This window comes from Myotis nattereri (assembly GCF_964212035.1).
Source record: "Myotis nattereri genome assembly, chromosome: 18".
NCBI classification, from domain to species: Eukaryota; Metazoa; Chordata; class Mammalia; order Chiroptera; family Vespertilionidae; genus Myotis; species Myotis nattereri.
The window spans coordinates 38,994,905-39,019,138 of NC_138093.1; the positions used below are offsets into that span (position 1 = coordinate 38,994,905).

Genomic DNA, 24,234 nt, shown 5'->3' on the forward strand with positions numbered 1-24,234 from the left:
TCAGAATTTTTTTTTTTTCATGGCAGTTTATTGATTGTCTGTGTATGTGTAAACTTGCTTTCGGCAGGGCTGAATTATTACAGTTCTAAAAAGTGTTTTAAACATGGTTGATTTACTCAGGAAGACCAGGTGGCTGTGAGGTATCAAGCAATTCTGAAGCAGTTCTTAAGCCATGTTCAAGATATCTAAGGATATTTAATAAATTAGAGGCGCATATCTGAGGGTGTGTTGATAACTGACATATTGTAGAAAAGCAGAATAATTCGATATAATAGGTATAACAGATGGTTGTTGGTAACTCTTGCTTTCAATGTATATGATTTCTACAAGAGTGCCTATATTTTATGGATTAGTGATGAAATCTTCCTTTTTCTTGAAGAATCAGAGTGAAAGATTCGTTTTCATCACAGAGTGGTACGATCCAAACGCTTCGCTTTTTCGACGGTATGAGCTTTTGTATTACCCAGGGGACGGATCTGTTGAAATGGTAAATGAGCCTTTCTTTGCTTGGAAGTGGGCAAGGGAGCCAGGGTGGGGTAGGGAGAGGAGCGGGCTGGCCTTTTAGATAGTGTGTCCAAAATACGTTTACATGTACATTTTAATGGGGATTCTTTTCTGGTATTATAATTCCAGTTTATTTTTAAATGTCGAAAAATAGGAATGAACATTTTTTTTGGTTAGAGAACTGAGTGGAGTTATCCATGTTTTGGATGAAGTGATAGCAAGTAGCTCTAGGGAAAGCTGGTCATGGTCACAAATACGTCCCCATTATTGAAAGCTGTCATTTCTGCACAAGGCCCGACTGAAGAAGGTCGAGCTGAGGTCCCTTCCTTGGCAGCCCCTTTGACGGGCGACTCCCTTTGGCATTGGAGGTTTGTTTAGGCGAGAAAGCAGGCATTGGCGTTTCTCTGGAATGTCAGAGGTAGTGACTCGCTGAGCTGATTCGGCAGTAAACCCATCTTTACAGTCAGGGTTTTCTTAAGAAGTAGCACATTTGTAAGGAGAATTTCTTATGTTATTACCAGAGTAAACTCTGAAATACAGAAGTTATAAAAGAAATTACAATCTGCATTTGTAGCAAAGTGAAGCAGAATGTAGCCTGTGTTTAATAATGTAGCAGGGAGGGCTCTTCCTAATCTCGGAGAAGATGAACTTTCCCTCTGATCCCTGATGTCGTTCGGCTCTAGCATGACGTGAAGAACCGCCGCACCTTCCTGAAGCGGACCAGGTATGACGGCCTCCACCTGGAGGATCTGTTCATCGGCAACAAAGTGAACGTCTTCTCCCGGCAGCTGGTGCTGATTGATTATGGGGACCAGTACACAGCTCGCCAGCTGGGCAGCAGGAAAGAAAAGTAAGGAAACCGTGCGATCGTCTTTTCTTTTCATTCTGTAAACGTTGACTGGGGACCAGACTTTGTGGTGGTTTTATTTTTGTTTTTTTCTATCTTGGTTTTTACAATGTAGACATTTTTCAGTGTTGAGACACTTTTAGAATTCTATGGACCGGATTCTGTGATTTCCTCTCCACTGGCTCCCAGGGTGATGCCCGTAGTCTTAGGCAGTGATTCTTTTCTGCAGGAAAGAAAATACAAACTTTCTCCACCTTCAGCAATCGTGGTAGCATACCTCCAGCTGGAAACAACATTGGAATAGAAAAGGTTTTGGTGTATGGGATAAACAAGGCTTACGGGGGAAAGTAGTACCTTAAGCTCTAGACTTTCATTGGTAGATATGCACATGGACATTTAAATATGTTGTGTTGTTGGTATTTTTGTACATATTTCTACCATTTTACTCCTTTTTTCTTTTTTAGTTGAGATCTAGGTTTGTATCTATCAGGTCAAATTTGTGATTGTGGTGTTCACACCTTTCACATAGTCACGAATTTTCCCCCAGCTAATTCCATCAATTACCAAAGTTTTGTCAAAATGCCCCACTATACTTGTCATCTGTCTACTTTTCCTCATAGTTATGTTCATCTTTATGTTCTAATTTTGAGGATATGTCACTAGGTTTTTAAATCGTTAAATCTTCTTGGAAAATTGAACTTTTGCTATTATAAAGAGATGGTCCTCATCTCTAGCGATGGACTTAGCCTTGAAGTCTCCCTGGTGATGCAGAAGCTGCCCTGGCTTTCCTCAAATGATGCTTGCATGGTCTGCCTTCTTTCATCCTCTTGTAAAATTAATTAATTAACTTATTTATTTATTATTTTAATCCTCACCTGAGGACATTTTTTCCATTGATCTTTAGAGAGAAAGTGGAAGGGAAGAAGGAAGAGAGATGGAGAAAGAGGGAGAGAGCGAGCAAGAGAGAAACATTGATGCAAGACACACCGATTGGTTGCCTTCCACATGTGCCCCCACTGGGATGATTGCCACATGTGTGTATGTGGGATACCTGTGTGTTGTATGTTGCTATGTGAAGTAGTTGACATACAGGGTGAAGTGAAGTTCCTCCTGGGAGGGACTGTTGCCAGGAGGCATTGTAGCAACCTGGAGGACCGCTGAGTTCACAGTTGGAAGTTCCCAGACCACCTGGGTGAGGGGACTTGTGCTGCCAGACCATTCCAGGCCTTCTACCTGTTCACCCTCAGAGTGGACAGCCCCCTCCCCCACCCCCCCAGATTACTGCAGAGCATCCTCTGTGGGGTCTGCTCCCCTCCCCCAGGGACCTGGGAGTTTAAAGTTCAGATCCACCCAGCAGGCGGTGCTGCCAAGTTAATGCAACTTTCATTCCCATTTTTCTGAGTCCCCATTTTTCTTTCATTTTCGTAGCAATAATTGTTTAATACCCAATCAGTTTATCTTTGCTTGAGAAAAATACTTTGTCCTTATTTTTAGTTTTCCGTGGAAGGATGGCTCTGAATAGCTTTGCATTGCTGTGCGTGGAAAGCTCGGGCTCTGCCCTCCCCTCCAAACCACAGCTGTCTCACGAGACTTCTCCTTCCCCCTGGGCTAGCACAAACTCCACCCTCGCAAACAAAACTTACAAGAAACCGTAATTGGGCCTAGGGTTGCTGTTTTAGGATGGGTTCTTCATGCTTAGGGAGAGGATGAGTGCCTTTGGAAATGCTCACGTAAACGAATGCGGTTAAAGTTGGCGTTCCTGCAGGAGGGCAGCATCCAGGATGTCGCTGGGACAGTGTGCGATTGGCCATCTTCATTGCGTCCATCTTCATCAGTTTCCGTTCTGAGCCTGAAGGTGTAGGAAGAACATACTTTCTGCATGACTGTGAGAATTATCGCTTTTCAGAAACCCCTAGCCTGCCTGAATCTGGTGAAGGCTGGCCAAACTTTTTCAACTCGCCACTGCTAAGAAGTTTTAATGTCAAAGGATGGTTTTCATCTTTCTTGGATTTCTTCTAAGAGCGTGTCATACTGTGTGCTGCAGAGCTTGCCTCAGAGCAGGTGAGGGGAAGGTCATTACGGTGATGCCCCAGGGAGCCACCCTTCCAGGCTGGCTGTCCCTCTCACCTTGACTCTGGGCTTCACAGTGTGTCTAGCATTGGCCAAAGAGACAGCAGCACGTGTGCTCAAGGGGGTGCTTGCTAAGTGCTGGTACACGGGACACTATGATTGTGCACGAAGGAGCCTGGCCTGGCCTCCTTAGGATGAAGGGCCACAAGGAGGGAGAAGCCTCGCCCCCAGCGAGCCCCCAGCCAGACGCAGCTGCGTGAGCAACCCCAGGTGAAACCACTACCCAGCCAACCCACAGGATCCTGAGGAAGGGGTTTAAGCCGCTGCATTTGGGGTGGTCATCCTACAGCAGCCAAAGGCACTGTTCATACTGGTGCCATCTTCACTCTTAAATGACGCACATGATTGCTGATGCCCGTCTTATTTTCCCTCCAAAGTACATTTTAATTGTCATCTACGGAGCAGTTAAGCAGAAAAGATATGACCGGGGTTTAGAGTTTTAATTGCAGTAAGCAACCCTTTGTCTCCTGTGGGCATTGAAAGAAAAATCAGACTGCATCTTAAACTAAGTCCTGTCCGTTTCGTGTTTTTCATGTTGCTTCTTGTTCGCAGAAGACGATGAGCTCTGATGTGTCTGTGTTTCAAGAGCTGTGGTTCGCAAAAGTTCTCCTAGAGTTCAGCATAGACAGTTGATGGGTTTGGCTTGTCATATTTAAATAATGTGAGCTAAAAAGGGACTCATTTTCATTGTGTTCAATGAAGCCATATGATATAAAATACTGTAGGAGACTCATCTGCTTCAAAACAAAGAAGAAAGATAGTCTGGTGCTGCTGGTACTGAACAGACCAAGATGAATAATTTGTTTTTCAAAAGTTTTAACCTCCAGCCATAAGTTACATCCAGCTGTAAGACTGTTTGAATCATGGGAGTCTCAGCCAAGTGCGTCTCATTGGAGAAAACAGCCCAACCAATCTCCATTTGTGGATCTGTGAGTTAATGTCGTGTCGTACAACTGAAAATAAAGTGGAAGTGGCTGCTGTTCTTGACCATAATCTTGTGTCATATACACTGAGCGACTCCCACCGGTCTGATTTTCATCTTGCATTTGTAATTATTTCCAAACCAATGAATGGATAGCGTCCATGTTAAAGCCAAGGAGACCAGAAATCAGGCTGGCAGTAGTAGCCTTCAGGGTGTTGCGAGGATGTTCCTTTTAACAACATTAAGCGTGACAGCATCTGCGGTGCGGGAAAAGTGCAGACTGGGAATGTCGTCAGGTGGGTGTTTTGTTCTGAAGATGCCACTGACCAGCTTTGAGATCTTAGCCAAGTCGCCTTTCTGGGCCCAGTTTCCTCATTAGTAAAATGAGGGCAACCAGGTGATCTCCATCGTCAAATATCTGTTAGTCCTGTGGCTTCGGAGGGGAGTGCATTGCTTGGGGTAGCCTTGGAGGAGAGAGATTTTAAAAGTTAGGGTGGGCCCGGCTGGTGTGGCTCAGTGATTGAACGTCGACCTATGAACCAGGAGGTCACGGTTCAGTTCCCGGTCAGGGCACATGCCCGGGTTGTGGGCTTAATCCCAGTGGGGGGCGTGCTGGAGGTAGCCTATCAATGATTCTCTGATCATTGATGTTTCTCTTTTTTTCACTTCCTCTCTGAAATCAATAAAAATATATTTAAAAACAAAAGTTAGGGTGGCGTTTGTTGACCATGTTCATCACCAAGTGTGAAAGCGTTTGGTTCTTTGTGCATCACTCATGCTGTGAATATGAATGTGAATAATATGTAATTATTAATAGAACTTATAATTATTTCCAATCAATGGATAGCATACATGTTAAAGACAATGAGACCAGAAATCAAGCTGATAATATATTTAATACAACATTTTTTTCTTTCATAAAACGTGTTCTAAGAAGTAGAACTTTTTAAAAAGCATTTTCCAACTTTGGCACATTAAAATGACAATTTTAATGTATTTTCTCCTAAGCTTATTATTATTGTTATATTGTGTACCTTATTTTGGTTTTCTTGGGGAAAAAAGTAGTTACCTTAATTTGCAGAATTTTTTTAAGAGACCTTCAGTGCACTTCTTTTACAATTTACTAGAGGCCCGGTGCATGAAATTCATGTACAGGGTGTGAAGGGGGAGGCGGCGGTGTGTGTGTCCCTCAGCTCAGCCTGCACCCTCTCCAATCTGGGACCCCTTGAGGGATGTCCAACTTCCCTGTGGGATTGGGCCTAATGGGCAGTTGGACATCCCTCTCACAATCCGGGACCGCTAGCTCCTAACTTCTCTTCTGCCTACCTGCCTGATTGCCCCCTAACTACTCCCCTGCCAGCCTGATCGACGTCTAACTGCTCCCCTGCCAGCCCGATTGCCCCCAACTGCCCTCCCCTGCCAGCCCGATTGCCCCCAACTGCCCTCTCCTGCCGGCCCGATTGCCCCCAACTGCCCTCCCATGCCGGCCATCTTGTGTTCACATGGGGGCAACCATCTTGTGTGTTGGGGAGATGGTCAATTCGCATATTACCTCTTTATTAGATAGGATTGTGATGTTTGAGTAGGGAGACAACCACTGCGTGGGAATTAAAAGTAGAATCTGCTGAGCTACTTTCAAACTTCTTTCTTTCTTTGCAGAACTTTAGCCCTGATTAAGCCAGATGCTGTTTCAAAAGCTGGAGAAATAATTGAAATAATAAACAAAGCTGGATTTACTATCACCAAACTCAAAATGATGATGCTTTCAAGGTAATTTGTTGATAATTTTTAGTTATGCAATGTCCAGTTCCCTTTTTTTAAAAAAAATCATCTTTTATCATTCATCTCATTGTTGAAAAGTTTAAAATCTCACACTGAATGACAAATAGAATAGTTATCTAATTAGAATGAGAAAACGCAAGGCAGCTGGTGAGCAGTAGCTGTCAGATCCTCCTGCCTCATTGCCTGTGTGTTGTCTTGCACAGCCCCATCTGCCGTTATAGCTCACTGTGTGCTCACTGTGATCTCCTAACACATCAGTAGAACACTATAGAAATGAAAGAAGGAGAAATGAATGTTGCATTATTCCCATTGATATGGGAGTGTTATTGTTGAGATTTTCAAAAGTGATGCATTTGGAAATGTTTGTATTTAGCTCCACCCAACCAACATATATGTAATTGGGAAATATACCTGTTTACTCTTTCATTCTATCTGAGCAGGTGTTTTCTAAGTTGCTTAGTGAAAACAACTTTCCTATAGCAGGGGCATTATTGTGGCAGGTAGGCGTGACTGGGTCTGTTACTCCACTAGTTTTGTGTGTTCAGGGTCAGGTCTCTTCTCACTGCTGTTTTGATATCTAGTCCACCAGACAGTTGCTTTTCTGTCTGTGTGTACAGGAACATGGATAGCAGCAGCTATTCAACATTGCATTCCCCGGAAACCGTTACAAAACACCCTCAATTTAACCCCAACAATGACAGACGTTTAATTTGTGTTTTTTCCCCTTTGTGAGATCTCCCAGTTCCCTATTTACCAGGAAGGCAGGAGGCTTATATTTCAGAGCACAGAGTCTAGAGCTAGTTTGCTTGTAACTGTGCCGCTAACCAGGTGTGTGACTGTGAACAATTGATTTCTGTGCTTCAGTGTCTTCATCTGTGAAATGTAGGTCATCATAGCACCTGTGCCAGAAAGTTCCTATAGGGCCGACATGAGTTTACTGTATGTCAGGTGCTTTGAGAAACCCTGTCCCATCGTAGGTGTACCTCTGTGTTAGCTGTTACTAGTAGTAGCATTAGTACTAGTGATATCATTATTATTTCGTGGAAACCAAGGTCATGACCCTTTATAAGTGGTCCCATTTGTCCTATTTCTGTAGGCACAGAAATGCTTGCCTTCTAGCAGGCAATGGACTGGATTATGGAGATGCATTTCCGTAGTTTCAGGGAGATGGAACATTTTTGATGTCCCAGTGCCTGGTACTTGGGCATCAAACTTCCCATGCCAGAGATGCCCAAGAAAACTTCTCCTTGTTCATGCCATCTTACACATGTCTATTAACACTATTGTCGAGTCTTGGCCTTTACCCAACTCAGAAGCTAATGAGGTAGACTGTTACTCTTTCATGGGTGCTGCACAAGGCAGGAGACGTCTGGGTCAAAGACAGAGGACCTTGTTGGGGTACAGCAAGCAGCATGGACGCCATGTTTGTGTTGGTTCCTCTTGCCTCCTCCAGGGCCATGGAAATAATGTGATATGGGCCCTGGTGGGTGTTGTATGCACCATTGATTGCATCGCAGTGTGGAGCGTTGAACTTGGGTTACCACTGTTTCATCAGAAGCAGTAAACAAGCCTGCTCTTTGTCCTGAAGAGAGACATGACCTCATCCCTCAAAGATAATCACCGTGAACAGGACTCTGAGAAGTGGTGGGATAAAGAGCAGCCAGGGCCTCGCATTCCTAGCTTATCCAGTGAGACATGCTAGGTGCACCGGAGGCCCATGGGAGGATCTGACAATACTTCAGTCTTCTCTGAGCTTACTGGCTCCAGCGTCAGTCTCTCCATTAGCATAGTATCTTAAAGGCAGCAGCCGAGTTTCCTCCTACTTGGTCTTTCTAGTTCTTGGATCAAGGCTTCAGTCGAGGTAGGCACTCAGTAAATACTTCATGGAAGAGTCAGTGGTTAGATCCTCTGAGAGACTGGTGCGTTCCTGAATGAAACACAGCAGCTCTTCTCTAGGTGGTGATACACTTGTTAGTATCTCTTCCATTGAAACGTTTTAAGGAAGAATGAGATAAGAATGATGGGGAAAATTCATGAACTCTCATCGTGGTTTCCATTTTAGGTTTTGAATGGAGATAACTGCTGGGCCAGGGACATGTAGGAAAAAATAATGAAACAGTTTTAGTAGTTTATTAAGATTTTTCTTCTTTTCATTGATATTAAAGATTATGATTGTGTGTTTTTCTCTTTTAGTAGTTCAGTTGTGTTGAAAGGTAGAATTGGTTGTTTTGTAGTCTTGCTGCTGACTCTTCAAAAATACCACATTAATAAGTTTTTCTGGCATGCGGTGTTACCTCATTGTAGACTGCAATACATATATCCATTTCAATTTTGTGAATTCTTCCCCTTACACTCTAGAATTTTTTTTTTGAAGTTGGTAATATGGCATAAGCAAAAAATGGAAAGGACGGGGTATTTGAGCAGATTATTTGGTTAAAAAATAATTCGCATTCAGATCAAATCAATAGAGGGTTTTATTTTGATTTTATTAATGTAAGCTAAAATAATTCTCTTATGTAATTGCTAACTGTTGTCATTTTTATTATTTTATAGGAAAGAAGCAGCAGATTTTCATATAGACCATCACTCAAAGCCCTTTTTTAAGTAGGTACTGAATTGGAGGCTAATGAAGAATATTCTGGAAAACGAGTCATAGTTTTACAATTAAAAGTTTTGTTATATGAGGATAATCTGTCATAAAGGACCCCAGCAACATCTTGCAACCGCAAAGAAGTATTTTACTTATTTTTTAATATTTTTTTATTGATTTCATAGAATAAGGGAGAGATAGAAACATCAATAATTAGAGAGAATCACTGATCGGCTGCCTCCTGCATGCCTCCTATTGGGGATTGAGCCTGCAACCTAAGTATGTGCCCTGACCAGGAATCGAACCATGACCTCCTGGTTCATAGGTCAATGCTCAACCACTGAGCCATGCCAGATGGGCTGCAAAGAATTATTTTCTAAAAATTGGTTTTTCTGTCCTTTTCTTATCTCATCATTAAATATCTTAAACTTTAATAAGAAGCAAATAAGATTATTTGTTTAAATTATAAGGAGCATCACTTTCTTTTTAGATTTTAGTAGATTTAACATGGAGTGATAATTATATTTTATGTCTAATATTTATTTCTGCTGTGCTTTTAAACTCTTATTTTGGCATTCTCATATGTATAAATAAATGTTCTTAGAATCCTTACATTTTAAATAATTTTATATACATTTTGTTCTTGAAACATAGCAACAAATATATGTTAGAAACTGAATCTATGTCTTAAATATCTTGGTTGCTTTTATTTTATATTTTATTGTTTTGTTAATCCTCACCTAAGGATATTTTTCCCATTGATATTTTTTTAAAATATATATTTTCTTGATTTTTTTACAGAGAGAAAGGGAGAGGGATAGAGAGTTAGAAACATCGATCAGCTGCCTCCTGCACACCCCCTACTGGGATGTGCCCGCAACCAAGGTATGTGCCCTTGACAAGAATCGAACCTGGGACCCTTCAGTCTACAGGCCAACACTCTATCCACTGAGCCAAACCGGTTAGGGCCCATTGATATTTTTTTAAAGAGTTGGGAGAGAGGGAGGGAGAGAGAAAGGGGGAGAGAGGGAAAGAGAAACATGATGTGAGAGAGAAACATTGATTGGGTGCCAACTATGGCCAGGGACTGAACCTGTGACCCTTCGGTGAGAAGGCCGGAGCTCTAACTATCAAGCTACGCAGGCCAGGGCTTGGTTTGTTTTTAAATTTAGTTGAATCTGTGCATCTTATATTACTACTAGTGGTCGTTGCATGAAGATTCGTGCAATAGGCCTTCCTTCCCCTGGCTGCCGGCACCGGTTTTCCTCCGGCACCCGGGACATTTGCTCCTGCCGCAGAAGCAAGGCTTGGCTTCTCCACTCCTGCTGCTCCCAGCCCCTCCTTTTTTTTTTTCCAGCTCCTCCAGCAGAGCCCAGGGCAAACTGGAAGCCTGGGTTCCCCCCGACAACCCAGGCCCCCCGGCGACCCAGGTCCCTGGCGACCCAGACCCCCCGCCCCTCCTTGAGCAGAGTACAGAGCCTGTGAGAAGCTTGGCTTTCTCTGTCGCCAGGAGCAACCCAAGCCTCCTGCTCGCTCCAGCTCTGTGGCCTCTGCCATCTTCAGTCATCTTCAGTCTTTGCTCTGTGCCTGCATATGCAAATTAACTGCCATCTTTCTTTGGTTAATTTGCATAGTCACTCTGATTAGCTGGTGGGTGTAGCGGAGTGGCAGAGTGACAGAGTGATGGTTAATTTGCATGTTTCTCTTTTATTAGTGTAAATTGATAAAGGAGCACTTGTATTTCTAATGAAGAAAGATGTTAGCCAAGCTGCTATGATAGGCATGCCCTTTGGTACCCTACACAGAATAGGGGTTTTAAAAAAAAGTTCGATATAAGAAATGCATTATGTTATACATTGTTTTAAATCAGGCGTTCTAAAATATTCCTGAATCTTGTTAGAATAAGAACATATAATTATCTTGGAAGTTACTCTTTATTATATTCTTTGTATACGTTTATAGCATTATATTGCAGCTCCTGATGTAATGTCTTACATGTAATTAGTATGTGGTGAATTTTATCACATGTATGAAATAACTAGTTTTCGTGTTGTATTGAGAAACACATAACAAAAGACGTAGCTGCAGTCACGGAGGCAGTGCCACAAAGCACCGTCTTTTTGATCAGGCATGCCATTCCTGCATTCACCTGCCACGCTCATCCTGCGGCTCATTCTGCTGTGTGCTCAGAGAACTGTGCTACTAGGACATTAGATTATAGGTTTCTTGAGGGAAGCTTCTGTTACAACCTATTCTGATTTGTAGTAGATGATCATTAAATGCTTATTGAATGGATGAACATATGTTTCTTCCCTTGACTTAGATTCCTTAAGTCTAATTATTTTGGCACCTAAGGCCTAGTAGAATATGTCTGAGGAGGTCATGTAGGCCTTTTAGGATGGAGGATATGAATACTCCTACGTACGTGTTATTTCTTAGAAATATTCAACATGAAATGATTTTTGAAAATATATTTTTGTTGATTTCAGAGAGGGAGAGAGAGAGAGAAAAATCAATGATGAGAGAGAATCATTGATTGGCTTCCTCCTCCTGCATGCCCAACACTGGGGTTCGAGCCCATGACCCAGGCATATGCCCCTATGGGGAATTGAACCTTGACCTTCTGGTTCATAGGTTGATGCACAACCCCTGAGCCACACCAGCCGGGCAGCATGAAATGATTTAAGAAGTCAGTACTGAAGAGGGTTGGCTCATGGAACATGGTTCACTGGGGCAGGAAGTATGTGCAACAGTCAAGAGTTAAAGGCACAGAAGGGCTGTGGTGCCCTGCTCCTCTCTCCAGGAGGGTCCCGGCCGCTCTTGGCTTAGATGAGAGAGAAGCATGGGCTTTCTTTAAAAAGTAGACTGTCCCCGCTAAGCACAGTAGGAAGAACGGTGTCCCTTATCTCACAGTTAAACTTGTCATTGTTGCCTTGTACAGAAATAAAAGTAAAAAAATAAGGTTTTGTTTTTCATATCTTGGAGTACTTCTGACTCAGTGTATGTGTAGCTTTGAAATTGAAGATAGGAATAAGTCACTGCAGCTTTTATGCTAATAAAAGGGTATTTCTTAAAGGCCTATTGATTTCTTTTTTTTTATAACTAGACAAACTTAATGCTTATTGACTGAAGCATAGATCAACAGGATGCATTGTAAGGCAGTGAAATAGTCTCAGTCCAATGAAACAGTGATTTTTCTGTTCACAGTAATTGCTTTGATAACACTGGCAATTCAGGCCACTGCAAGGCACTTGATTTATGAAAAATGCACCTTGTCCACGTAAAATCCACTATATCCAGTAGTTCTGAGATCATAATGTCCATGAATTTGTTGAAATACTCAAATTGTAATGTATCCTGTTGTGAAGAGAGATGCCTAGTCGGACAGAACCATGAAGCAAATCCGTCTTTCACCTGTTTCCTAGTGAGCTGATCCAGTTTATTACAAGTGGTCCTGTTATTGCCATGGAGATTTTAAGAGATGATGCCATATGTGAATGGAAGAGACTTCTCGGACCTGCCAACTCTGTGGTGGCGCGTGCGGATGCGCCCGGAAGCATCCGAGCCCTCTTTGGAGCCGACGGCATCAGGAATGCAGCCCACGGCCCCGACTCCTTCGCCTGTGCGGCCCGAGTAAGGTGTTTCCGATGCTGTCACTCAGTTTGGGTTTTGGGAACTGTTTGATGTCAACGTTTAGCATTTCCATCGCTGCTGGTGGAGGGTGGATTGATACAGCTGATCTCGTAGCAGAGAAAACCTTAACCTTTGGCCTGGGATTAAACAGTGTTTCAATGATACATCTCCCCTGGGAGCTGGTAATCTGGTTACGGCCAAGGTAAGTTTAAAATATGTATCCCACTTCTTGTTCCAAAGACTGAACTTACTAAGGCTCATCAAGGTTTAAATTATGGAATTTATGTAAGAATACCAGTTGTCAGATAGTGAATATTCAAAAAGAAGGCATCATTGGATATGTTCTCTCCTAGGCCCCTAGCACTCTCTTTCCAAGTTTAACATCTTTTTCTTTCCTACATCTCCCTAGTGTTTATGAAAAAGTTTTCCTGCATCATCCCTTGTTTTAAATTCACACAAATAAGGTATTACACTGGGTTTACACTGACATCGAATTAACGAAGTGCAAATTTATTCTTGGCATCATGAGACATTTCTCAGTTCATTTAAGATTGTTTTTAGTCTGGTCATGTTTGCAGTTAAATAATATTAGACAGTTTTATGATAATTGACTTTTCCTACAAGTTTATTAGTAAATTCCTTCAGCTGGCCTTTCAAAAAAGACCTTGAATCTGATCACTGTGGTCAAATCACCGTTATATTTTCTGGGCTGCTGCAGATGCCGCCTGATTTTTTTCTTTTCTCCTGTTAATCAGGTTATGAAAATTTTATCCTGCCCAAGTAAAATTAACTGTGCCCAGGGGGACCTTCTTAAAAACAAATTGTATTAACAATTGAACTATTACAAACCCTTCCATGCACTTTTGCCTCTTGTGGAATAGCATCCAAAGCTCCCCCAACCTGGCCCCTGCCTCTCTCTACACTTAACCTCTCACCAGTCTCTCCCTTACTGTGTCCCAGGTGTATGACTATCTTGCTACTCCTAGAATGGCCTTCGGCCTGACTGGTTCAGCCTGCAGCAAAGAGGGCAGTGTGGTTGGATGGGGGGAGGGAGGAGGGGCAGATGAGGTCACAGAAGTGGTCATGTGGTCCTGTAGACCGCAGTAGTACAAGACTGTTGGCCTTAATGTATGTTAATCATATCTCAACAAAACTTAAGAAAAACAGTAACAGCACTGCTTACCTGTTACCACTTCCCTGATTCTATGCACGGCATCCTTCCTTGATGCCTGCTTCATGCCCACCACATCCCTCTGATTCTATATTCAGCCTCCTACTAGACTGGGAATTCTTGAAGATGTCTAATTTACCTCAAGGATCTAGATCACAGGTGTTTTAAAAGTTTTGGAATTAAAAATGATAACAAACCTAATGTTTATCAAGGCTCACTGTGTGTATCACAGGCATAGTTCCAAGCAGTGGAGCGTCTCATTTAAATCTCAGACATCCTATGCAGTTGCTTGTCATCCTAATTTACTGTTGCAGAAGCAGACTCAGTGAGTTTAGGTACCCAGGCCACATGCTTGACCACCCCCTCCACTGTGTGTGCTGAAGTAGTAGCCTACTCACCGTCTTTTAGAATGTGGGAGTCATAGGAACTAGAGAAAAGAAATTTTGTCATCAATAATCCTGTCAGCAGCATTTACAGTTTACCTATTTATGGCATACTAGAGGCCCGGTGCACGAATTCATGCACCAGTGGGGTCCCTTGGCTTGGCCTGCAGGATCGGGCCAAAACCAGCTCTCTGACCTCCCCCAAGGGGTCCCAGATTGCGAGAGGGCACAGGCCAGGCTGAGGGACCCCACCAGTGCTCGATCGGAGCCATTGAGGGTCACAGGAGGTTGGCCAGCCGGGGAGGTACTGTGGAAGCGCCACAGGACATGTCCAGCTTGTCTCACGCAGTCCTGATTGGCCGGACCCCAGCAGCAAGTTGACCTACCAGTTGGAGCATCTGCCCCTGGTGGTCAGTGCATGTCATAGCGACTGGTCGACCGGTCAACTGTCTGCCCCCTGGTGGTCAGTGCACGTCACAGCGAGCAGTTGAGCTGCCTTAGCATGTCATTAGCATATTACACTTTGATTGGTTGAACGGACGACTGGACGAACAGACACCTAGCATATTAGGCTTTTACTATATAGGTTTCTTCCAGCTCGTTTTCTTGGTTATTTATGTAACCTGCAAAGCAAACACCATTTTACATGGTTTTAACTTAATTACTTTTTTCACTTAATATTATACCATAAAATTTTTCCATGTCACTAGATTACTGTCAAAAGAGTACATTTTAATGGCTGCAGAATATTCTCTTAGCATGGAAATAACATGATTTACTTAAAAGGTCCCTTTTGAAGATTAGGTTTGAGGTTTTTCTCATATTTGTAAATAAGGGTGCATTGTTCATGCCACTTCATATTGGATTATTTTCTGATAAAAGGGTTTTTATTTGATATTAGGAAAGTATATAGAGAGAAAGTTTGGTATTTTTCAATGTTTTAATCTGGAGCATTTACAAAAATTATATATATATATATATATATATATATATATATATATACACACATACTGTATAAAAGCCTAAGTGACCATTATGACCGAACGATCAGAATGACAGGAACGACCGGTTGACCAGTCTCTATGATACGCACTGACCACCAGGGGGCATACGCTCAACGCAGGAGCTGACTCGTGGTGGTCAATGTGTTCCTGCAGCCAACTTCCCGCAACCCCTCCTCCCAGCCAGCCCAGCCTCAATGGGCCCCGATTGGGGGCAGGGCCAGCCAACCAACCTCCCACGGCCCCTCCCCCCTGCTGGCCAACCTCCTGCAGTCCCTCCCTCCAGCTGGTCCTTCCCCGATGGGCCCTGATCACTGTCCAGACTGAGGGACCCCACCTGTGCACAAATTCGTGCACTGGGCCTCTAGTCCTATCTAATAAAAGGCTAATATGCAAATTGTCCCCATGGGTGGGAGTTTGACTGACCAGGATTAGATGTGGCTGACCACCAGGTAGTGGCGCGGAACATGGCGGGCGTTGGTGACGCAGTGCTGGCAGCGGATGGTAGTGAAGGTGCTGCCGGCCCCAATGGCCTGACAAGAGCAGGACTGCAGCAGGGGGCGGGGCTGGTGAGTGGGTGGTGCCAGCCAAGGAGGATTCGAGCAGGGGCCCCCATCGCTTCGCCAATCGCCCCACAGATTGGCCCTGATTGCTGGCCAGGCCTAGGGACCTTACCTGTGCACAAATTTTGTGCATCAGGCCTCTAGTATTTATATAAATTACTATGTAAAAGTTTGGGAGAAACTTTTAACTGGCAACCATTTATTTTTATAATTAAAGATATGAATGTAGATTTGTTGAATGCTTTAATGAGGTTACCATAGGATCTTATCAAGGTGAAATTTATGAAAAAGTACAACTATATGCTTTACAATTTGTTAAATAAAATATAGTATAAAAACAATATACTTAAAGCTTATCAAATTGAGTCTGAATTTTATTTAGGGGAGAAAGTTATATATCTTTGTCCTTCCTTACTGGTCAGTTTAGGGAAAAGTAAAGGCTAACAGGAGAGGAGCTTTATGAGAAATATTTCAGCAGCTCAGATCACAAGGTAATATGAAAATTTTTTGTGTAACTTTACTTTCTTTGAAGTCTCTGAATTAGTAAAAGTGTGCTCTTACAAATGTTAGCTTGGATTAATAGTGGTAAAAGCTTAGAGATAGGGAAGTGTGTTTAAATAATTAATGGTACTGATGAGTGTGACCATCTTCGACTAGTTCACATGGCTGGGTTGTTGTTTCAGTGAACCATGTGTAAAACAACACAGCCTGGCCTGGCCGATGTGCTCAGTGGTTGGTCAACCCATGAACCAGGACGTCATGGACCAATTCCCTATTGGGGCACATCCCTTGGTTGTGGGCTCAATCCCCAGTAGGGGGCGTTCAGGAGGCAGCAGATCCATGATTCTCTTTCGTCATTGAAGTTTCCCTCTCCCCCTCTCCTTTCCTCTCTCTGAAATTGATAAAAACACATTTTAAGAAAACACTGCCTGAATCTAGCTACAAAATATGGTTAATTTAATTTAATTTTATCACAGGACTATAGTGAGTATTTAGTTTTAACTAACAATAGTTCTGATTCTTGATCTCCATTTTACACGTCAAAGTCATTTCTCTCTATTTCTAGGAAATGGAGTTATTTTTTCCTTCAAGTGGAGTCTGTGGACCAGCGAACTCTGCTAAATTTACCAATTGTACCTGTTGCATTATTAAGCCCCATGCCATCAGCGAAGGTAAGTGCTATGTCAAGTATAACATGTCCAATTCATTGTGTTCATAGGAACTTATGAGCAAATCCTTTTGGAAATGAGATGGGATGTAATTTAAAAATCATCCTGAATGCCGAAACCGGTTTGGCTCAGTGGATAGAGCGTCGGCCTGCGGACTGAAAGGTCCCAGGTTCGATTCCGGTCAGGGGCATGTGTCTTGGTTGCGGACACATCCCCAGTAGGAGATGTGCAGAAGGCGGCTGATCGATGTTTCTCTCTCATTGATGTTTCTAACTCTCTATCTCTCTCCCTTCCTCTCTGTAAAAAATCAATAAAATATATTTAAAAAAATAAAAATAAATAAATAAATAAATAAAAATCATCCTGAAAAAACTAGAATATCCTATATAATAAAAGCCTAATATGCTAAGTGTCCAGTTGTCTGGTCGGCTGTTCAACCAATCAGAGCATAATATGCTAATGATATGCTAAGGCCACTCAACTGCTCCCTATGATGTGCACTGACCACCAGGGGGCAGACACTCCAACTGGTAGGTTAGCTTGCTGCTGGGATCTGGCCGATCAGGACTGAGTAAGACGGGCCAGACATGCCCTGGAGCCCTCTGTCGGTCCCTCCCTGGCTGGCCAACCTCCCACGTCCCTCCCCGGCCCCTTATCATGCACTGGTGGGGTCCCTCGGCCTGGCCTGTGCCCTCTCACAATTCGGGACCCCTTGGGGGATGTCGGCACCAGGGACCCCACTGGTGCGTGAATTCATGCACCGGGCCTTTAGTACTAAATAATAAACAATTGAATGGATTAATTTTTTTCTTAGTATTAAGATAATTCAGGTACACAGTAGAAAATATAGAAAAATTTTAAGTTACTTGTTTTTCATTATCCTGAGAGAGTCATTGTTCACATTTTGATATTTCCTCCAAATCTTTTTATTCTGCATATGTATGTATATGTGTGTAACTGACACATGTGAATGTAATCAACATGTTCAAGATATAGGTCTATTGGCAGATCCTTGGGACCGTAATTAGAGGGGAGCAACATGCATGATGGGTAATAAAAATTGATGGAGAACTTACCACTATGTGCCAGGTAGCAGACTGAACACCTGTACGCTATCTCTTTTAATCTCAGCAATCATGTCAAATAGGTGGGCTTGTCATTTTTTCCCAGGTACATGAGGCTCTATGTGAATAAGTCATTTCCCAGTTTAGTAGGGAAGCCAGGATGCAGACACTGGTCTCCTGTCACCTCTGGGTTCTTCCTCTACACCCACTGCTCTGCAGCAGTCACGGCAGAGCATCACATGGTGTAGCAGTAACATTTGAAATGGCTGGGGTTGACAGTCTATGAAGAAAATGGGAATTTTATGTTACCCTCACTTTTCTTACCTGGGCATGGACACACACACACACACACACACAATCAATCAATCAATCAATCAATCAATATACAGACACATTCTAATGTGATGAGCCAAGTTCCTGTTTAAAGGCCTCAACTTTATAAAAAGCTTATCTTTGGCATCTTAATACATTCAATTTGATCTTTATCTGATTTTATTTTTTCTAAGGAAAAATGTGATGCATGGAAAGAGAAATAAAATGGAATACTAGTTATAGCTCTTAATAATTGCATAGATAAATATAACAAATCTATTTAAAATGATTATATAATTGAAAGATGATGTCACATGACTAAGTTTATATTTACACAGGTTTAAATCATTTTTAGTCAGCTGTTTTTTAAAGATTAACTATATTTCATATATGCATATTTGACACATAGCATTTGAGGTAAATGAGTTAAAAGGAAATTTTGTAAAATTTAATCAAGTGGCAAAACAGTTTAAACTTTGGCATTTCAAGTTGTTTTTTCCCCCCTTTTATTTCTAAGCCTCAATTATAGAGATGCTTTAAGACTAGTTTGAAATGTGTAATTTACCCAATTTAGCTTAGAGTTAATAAACTGTGGCTACAATAAAATACAGTTTAAAGTTTCATATTGAATTTATTATTAGATTCACTTGGCCCCCTTTCAATGGCTGGTTTATGTTTATCTTTTTCTATAATGATCCCATTTCCTGGCATATTTAATTTCATCCAGGGTCTAGTGTGGATCTGAGAGGAAAAGAGGTTAAAGAAAAAGTTGTTGATAAGAGAGCAGCTGAAAAGAAGTTGGGTTGTTCCCTGAGGCTGACCACCAGCTCCCCCGAGGCCAGGATAGCCTGCTGACCAAGCAAAGCGCAGTTTACAGCTGTTCCAGTAAAGAGAGCACACCTGGGCGGAGCCCAGGAGACGCCCCAAGGGAGAGGTCCTGGGCAGACTTTGTGGAGTTCCCCCTCCACCTGGAGAGATGGAAGGTTTCCTGTGAGTGCAGAGATCTGATGGAAACTGGGCAGCGTTCGTGAGATCCGAGTTTAGGTTTTGTGGACACAGTGGGGCAGGGATCTTAACCAAGTCTTCTAAGTACCCAGTTGTTTGATAAGTGAGTTGTTTGCCAAGTTGAGAGGATATTGTGAAAAGGGGATCATTTGAGTAGTCTATTGTTGGTGTAAATGGACTTTGGGGAAGTTCCTGACAGGTACAATGAAGTCATTTACTGATTTACAGCCTTATCTTTGTGGCTAGGAATTTCTTAGCACAAATAATAAAGTCATGCGGATGTAGGCGCCTTAGTTCTTAGTCCTGTGGTTAATCTGTATACATCAATAAGGTTAAGTAAAAACGTTTGAAAGAAAGGAGAATAGACATTCTCACATTAATAACTTGGAAGATGGGAGGAGATTCCAGTGGCTGTTTTAAACATTCTAAAATCTTTGTCTTAGAAAAAAAATCTGGAGAGAGTGAGCAAGTTCACAGAATATTAAACAATTCAGAGTTAGGTACACATGCCAAAATGTAGGCAGGGCCAATTAAAAATGCACAGTATGGCAAAGGCCAATAAACTTTTTCTGTGTAGGGTCAGGTAGTTCATAGTTTAGGCTTTGCAGGCCACTCTGACTCTGTTGCATCTTATAAAGCCCCTTCCTGTTTACTGTTTCAGATAGAACATAAAACAACCACAAAACTCCGCAACTGTGACATGCTAAGCAAAACTGGGCCCACTTCAAGAGTCTTTATTGAAACAGAGTTAGATTTACGATGTTTAAATCCAATCTCTTTACACCAAAAAGTTCACACCTCCTCCACAGTATTCCAGAGGCTAAATTATTTGAGGAAAATCATCTATAGAAAAGGTGGGAATGTAATCATTTTAATCATCCCAAATTCAGGGGGTTCCACAGGGTGGATGTGTTTCTCGGGCTCTTGGTCTATTGAGCATCAAAATGATCATTCAGGGAGGAAAGTGAATCTCTGAAAGAGGCTCTGAGTAAGAAGCGCTGATTGATAAAAGTAAGAAACTTGATAAACATGACCTGGCTGAGAACGGTCCTCCTGCTCCATTAGCATATCAGAGATAACTCTGGTGTTACATTTACAAACTGGCCAATGTTCTACTAAATAATGTGCTTCTTAATAAGTGAATTGCAGACAGACAATATGTCTTTTTAGAAATAAAATCTAAAATTACTTTCCAACAGCCTCCATGAAAATAGATTTTTTACAGCCAAAACATAACATTAAGATACAGAACACAATTATCTTTTACAAGAATTTTCTACACAGTTTCATAGAGGAAGAGAACACCTGGGTTTAAAGACTAAAGGAAACTGAATTTCAGAAAGGACAATGTCACGAACAACGCAAACTGTTTAATGCATAAATCTGCTAAAGAAAAAATTTCCGACAGAATTCGGGCTCTCATACTCCAAAAGGCTAACGCGGGGGCCATGGCAAGTGTAGAGGCCGCTCTCCTCGTGCCCAGTGCCAGCCTCACGGGCCGTCAGGGCAGGTCATGGAGGACGCTGCCAGTCAGCCGGACAGAAGCAATGACCGCTTCACGGACTTCCCTTACACCAGACTTTAACTGAGGACAGCGCTTCGCTCCTTAAACAATGAGATGGATTTTCTTTCTTTCTGCGGGTGACAGCTGTGGATGTTGGATTTTGTTAGCATTTTAAGCCACTGCATTGTTACGAAGGAGTTACTAGTAGCAGTCATGGCAGCAGTAGAGGAATACTCATCACAGTAAGAATGCCCAACTCTGACGCAGCACTCAGCTCAGCTGGGCACTGGACCTGGGACAGTCCTTATAGTTAATTAATGTTAGTTATTAACTATTGCATTTAATGCATAGTTACTCTGCGAAGAAGGGAAACTGCTAATCTCACTTCACAGATGAGGACAGAAGGTGGAAAGAGATTAACCTAAGTCAGTTACCTAACAGCCCATGGAGAATAAGTAGTGGAGCCAGGATTCAAGCATAGACACACATGTTCTAAGCATGCGCTTCTGATGTTATGTTACAGCGTCTCAAGCTCTCAGTCACGAAGTCCTTCGTGTATAAACTTGGTCTTGTCAGATGTCTCCCTGGAGACACTTGGCGGATGCGTAGACAGACTGTTTGAATCCAGTGTCACTGTGTGAAGGAGGACTGACTAGGCTTAGGCCAGGCTCCACTCTGCGCCTTTCTGATTAGTGGGGCTCTGTCCATGACAAAGCAATGAGAGGTCGCCCTGTCCGTTATCTTCAGGAGTCAGGCTTGCTCTCCCCACCCGACTGGAATAAAGAAGCAGCTGTTGCTAGGCAGCCGGGCACTAGTACCTAGCAACTGAGATGTGAGCCTCAGGAACCCCAGGCTCCCTTCAGAGCTCAGTGATGTGTGTTACAAGCACAAGCCCTATGCTCGTCTGTCTGAATTAGAAGGAGCACAATAAAGGGATGGCCATCAGCCCGTGAAAGTCCTGAGCACCTGGCAGGGGTTATTGTAGGATGTGACGTGCGGATACGATTATCCTTCTATGGCTCGACACTTGCTCAGAGAAATTTCTTAGCCTCTCTAAGGCCTCGTTTTCCTCATCTGCAAAATGAGGGTGACAGGACCTACTTCATAAACAAGTTAATACATGTGATACACTTAGAATAGTTTACATAGTAAGTGTTCCAGAAGCTGTTAGCTATTAATAATAGTAATTGTAGTGATTCTATCACGACACATTTTTTAAAACCTCGAATCAGCTATCTATTGCTTTATAACAAACCATCCCAGAACTTAGCTCCTTAACAACCATGTGTTACTCCACACACTTCTGCGCATTTGCTGGGCTGCCTTAGCGATCCTTCGTGGTATACCTGGGTCGCTGCGTGGCTTCTAAGGTAGGCGTCTTGAAAGTCAGAACACAGTTTTTTAGCTTTCATAACTTTAGGAGTACAAATGTTACAAACTAAAAATACTACTTGCAAGTGTAATTATTTAGTTTAGTTTATATTCCATTATTTTAGATTTTGAAAAATACTTGATTTTAAGTTTATGTCTTGGTAAACATTTTAAAAAGAAATGTATATAATGAAACTTTCAAATACTATTTTACTACATATGTGTAGCACGTGTCTTCTAAGTTACTGAAACCTGCACTCAGACTTGTGGGACACCCTGTATGTGTATTACTTAAGGGACCGTATTTATTGGAAAGAGTGTTTCATTTGAAAATAAGGTGGACACCTCATTGCCTTCCCCTTTTTCACTTTCTTATACTTCAGGACTTAGTCATCACCATTCAGGGCATGATGTTTTGGATGCACCTTGAGGCATGCCTTTGAGCTCGAGAGTGTTAACCCCCTCGGTTCCAGGAGGAGCAGGTCGCCGCATGTTTCCAGCGGAACTTGGGTGACAGCTCCATTCTCCTCGCCTGCTTTGCATGCCTGTGTCTGTTAGAGGACCCTGTAATTTTAGGACATGTGGTGAAGACCCCTGAGCAGAGCCACACTTGCTTTAGATGTGCAGAAAACGTATATCAGAGAGTTCGTAGCAAAGATAGTGAGTTCCCATCCCACCTCAGAGGAGCCCCAGGCACTGGTTTCTGTGTGTCCTGTGACCCTCCCCTGCAGAAGGCACAGCCACAGAGAAGGACAGGAGCTCCTTCTGCTTGGCTGTGGCTCTGCCCCTTGGACTTGTCCTTCTTCCAAGCCAGGAGATGACTGATCCCGGTGGAGCTGGGTCCAGAGACCAGGCCATGTGATGCTCCTTTACCAGGAAATGTTTTGAAGATGAAAACTTAAGGCAGCACGATCTCATGTTTTCAGACTTTAAAAGATGATTCGAGTTACATGGCAGATTATAAGTGCTGAGAGTCCAACAATCTAATTATAGTTGATTCCTATGAAAATAGCTCTGGAGGAAAAACTGGGGTGAGTAACCCACTTCCACTCTGCACAGACACAGGCCAGCGTTTGACAACGCAGATGCAGTAGGATACAAACTTGTGATAGATGGCAAATGACCCACCAACACAAGTGAGAGCTGTGAGCCGCAGGCCTTCTAGAGTAAGAAAGAGGCGCCAATACGTAGAAAAGCAGAGGACCGTTTATTAATCCGCTCACATCTTATTTTGGATGTGTGCCCTTTTCCCACCCTTCCTACTGCAACCTTCCTTTCTCAGGCTGCAGTATATCACCTCCCACATAAGCCAGTGGCTGGGTGAGGACAGCGTGCCCCTGACAGAAACCCAGCCTGAATCCCCAGTCCTGTCTCATGTACCCAGATTGCCAGTGGAAGGGCAGGGGCGAGCTGGGCTTAGGGAGGACTCTAAACTGCCTCGGGCAATCTCTGGGGTCTCTGGCTTTCCTGTCAGCATCATGCTCTTAGGCGCTCTTTTCCCGGCACCATGAGAGAGGGCGAGGGCTGCCAGCAATGAACTGATGAACCCAGTGGGAGGAGTGCTTTTCAACCTGGTTCTAGCTAAAATGAATGAATGATAAATAAAACCCCAGGGAAGGACTCTGGTTGGCTTGTGCAAACAATACGCCCGTTCCCAGGGGAACTGCTCGGGTCTCCGAAGCAGAGTGCTAAGGCTGATCCTGTTTGGGTGGATACCACCTCGTGACCACTCTCAGAGGCATGTTTGTTTTTTAATATGTTTTTATTGATTCTTAGAGAGAAAGGAAAGGAGAGAAATAGAGAGAAACATCATCCATTGGGTGCTTCCTGCACATCCCCTACTGGGATGGAGCCTACAACCTGGGTATGTGCCCTGAATAGGAATTGAACCAGTGACCTCTTGGTTTATAGGTCGACACTCAACCACTGAGCCACACCAGGACAGGTGGCAACTTCCTTTCTAATCAGAGAGGGTGGAGGGAGGTTCCTACTCCCAGGAGAAGCAAGAGTTTTCAGAAAGGTATTGTTAATGGTTGGATACAGGGTGGCCACTTAGGCGCTTTTGAACAGTCCCAGTGAGGACTATGAGGCTATGAACTGAGGCACAGGAAGAGGAGGTGGGGAGGTGATTTGACATTCAAAACAGTGAAGAGGGAGCATTCATGGGGTTATAAACAAACCAGGGGAGCAAGTTAGCTGTGTGCACACCAGCCCAGGAAGCAGGCCTCCGCTTTGTGTGCCCCTTGAACCTGTTGGCTGCGCCGCACGCAGTTTTGCATTTTA

At 43.0% G+C, this 24,234-nt stretch overlaps 1 protein-coding gene across 2 annotated transcripts in view; it reads left to right on the forward strand.

Annotated features, from left to right (window-relative positions):
- Positions 1-24,234, forward strand: part of NME7 (NME/NM23 family member 7) — a 110,761-nt gene that overhangs the window by 19,780 nt on the left and 66,747 nt on the right. For both annotated transcript variants that reach the window (XM_081112564.1, XM_081112565.1), the window contains exons 2-7: positions 380-487; positions 1,188-1,354; positions 6,063-6,173; positions 8,739-8,789; positions 12,201-12,408; positions 16,593-16,698. In XM_081112564.1, the coding sequence (XP_080968690.1) occupies positions 380-487; positions 1,188-1,354; positions 6,063-6,173; positions 8,739-8,789; positions 12,201-12,408; positions 16,593-16,698 (751 nt within the window). The remainder of the gene's footprint in view (positions 1-379; positions 488-1,187; positions 1,355-6,062; positions 6,174-8,738; positions 8,790-12,200; positions 12,409-16,592; positions 16,699-24,234) is intronic.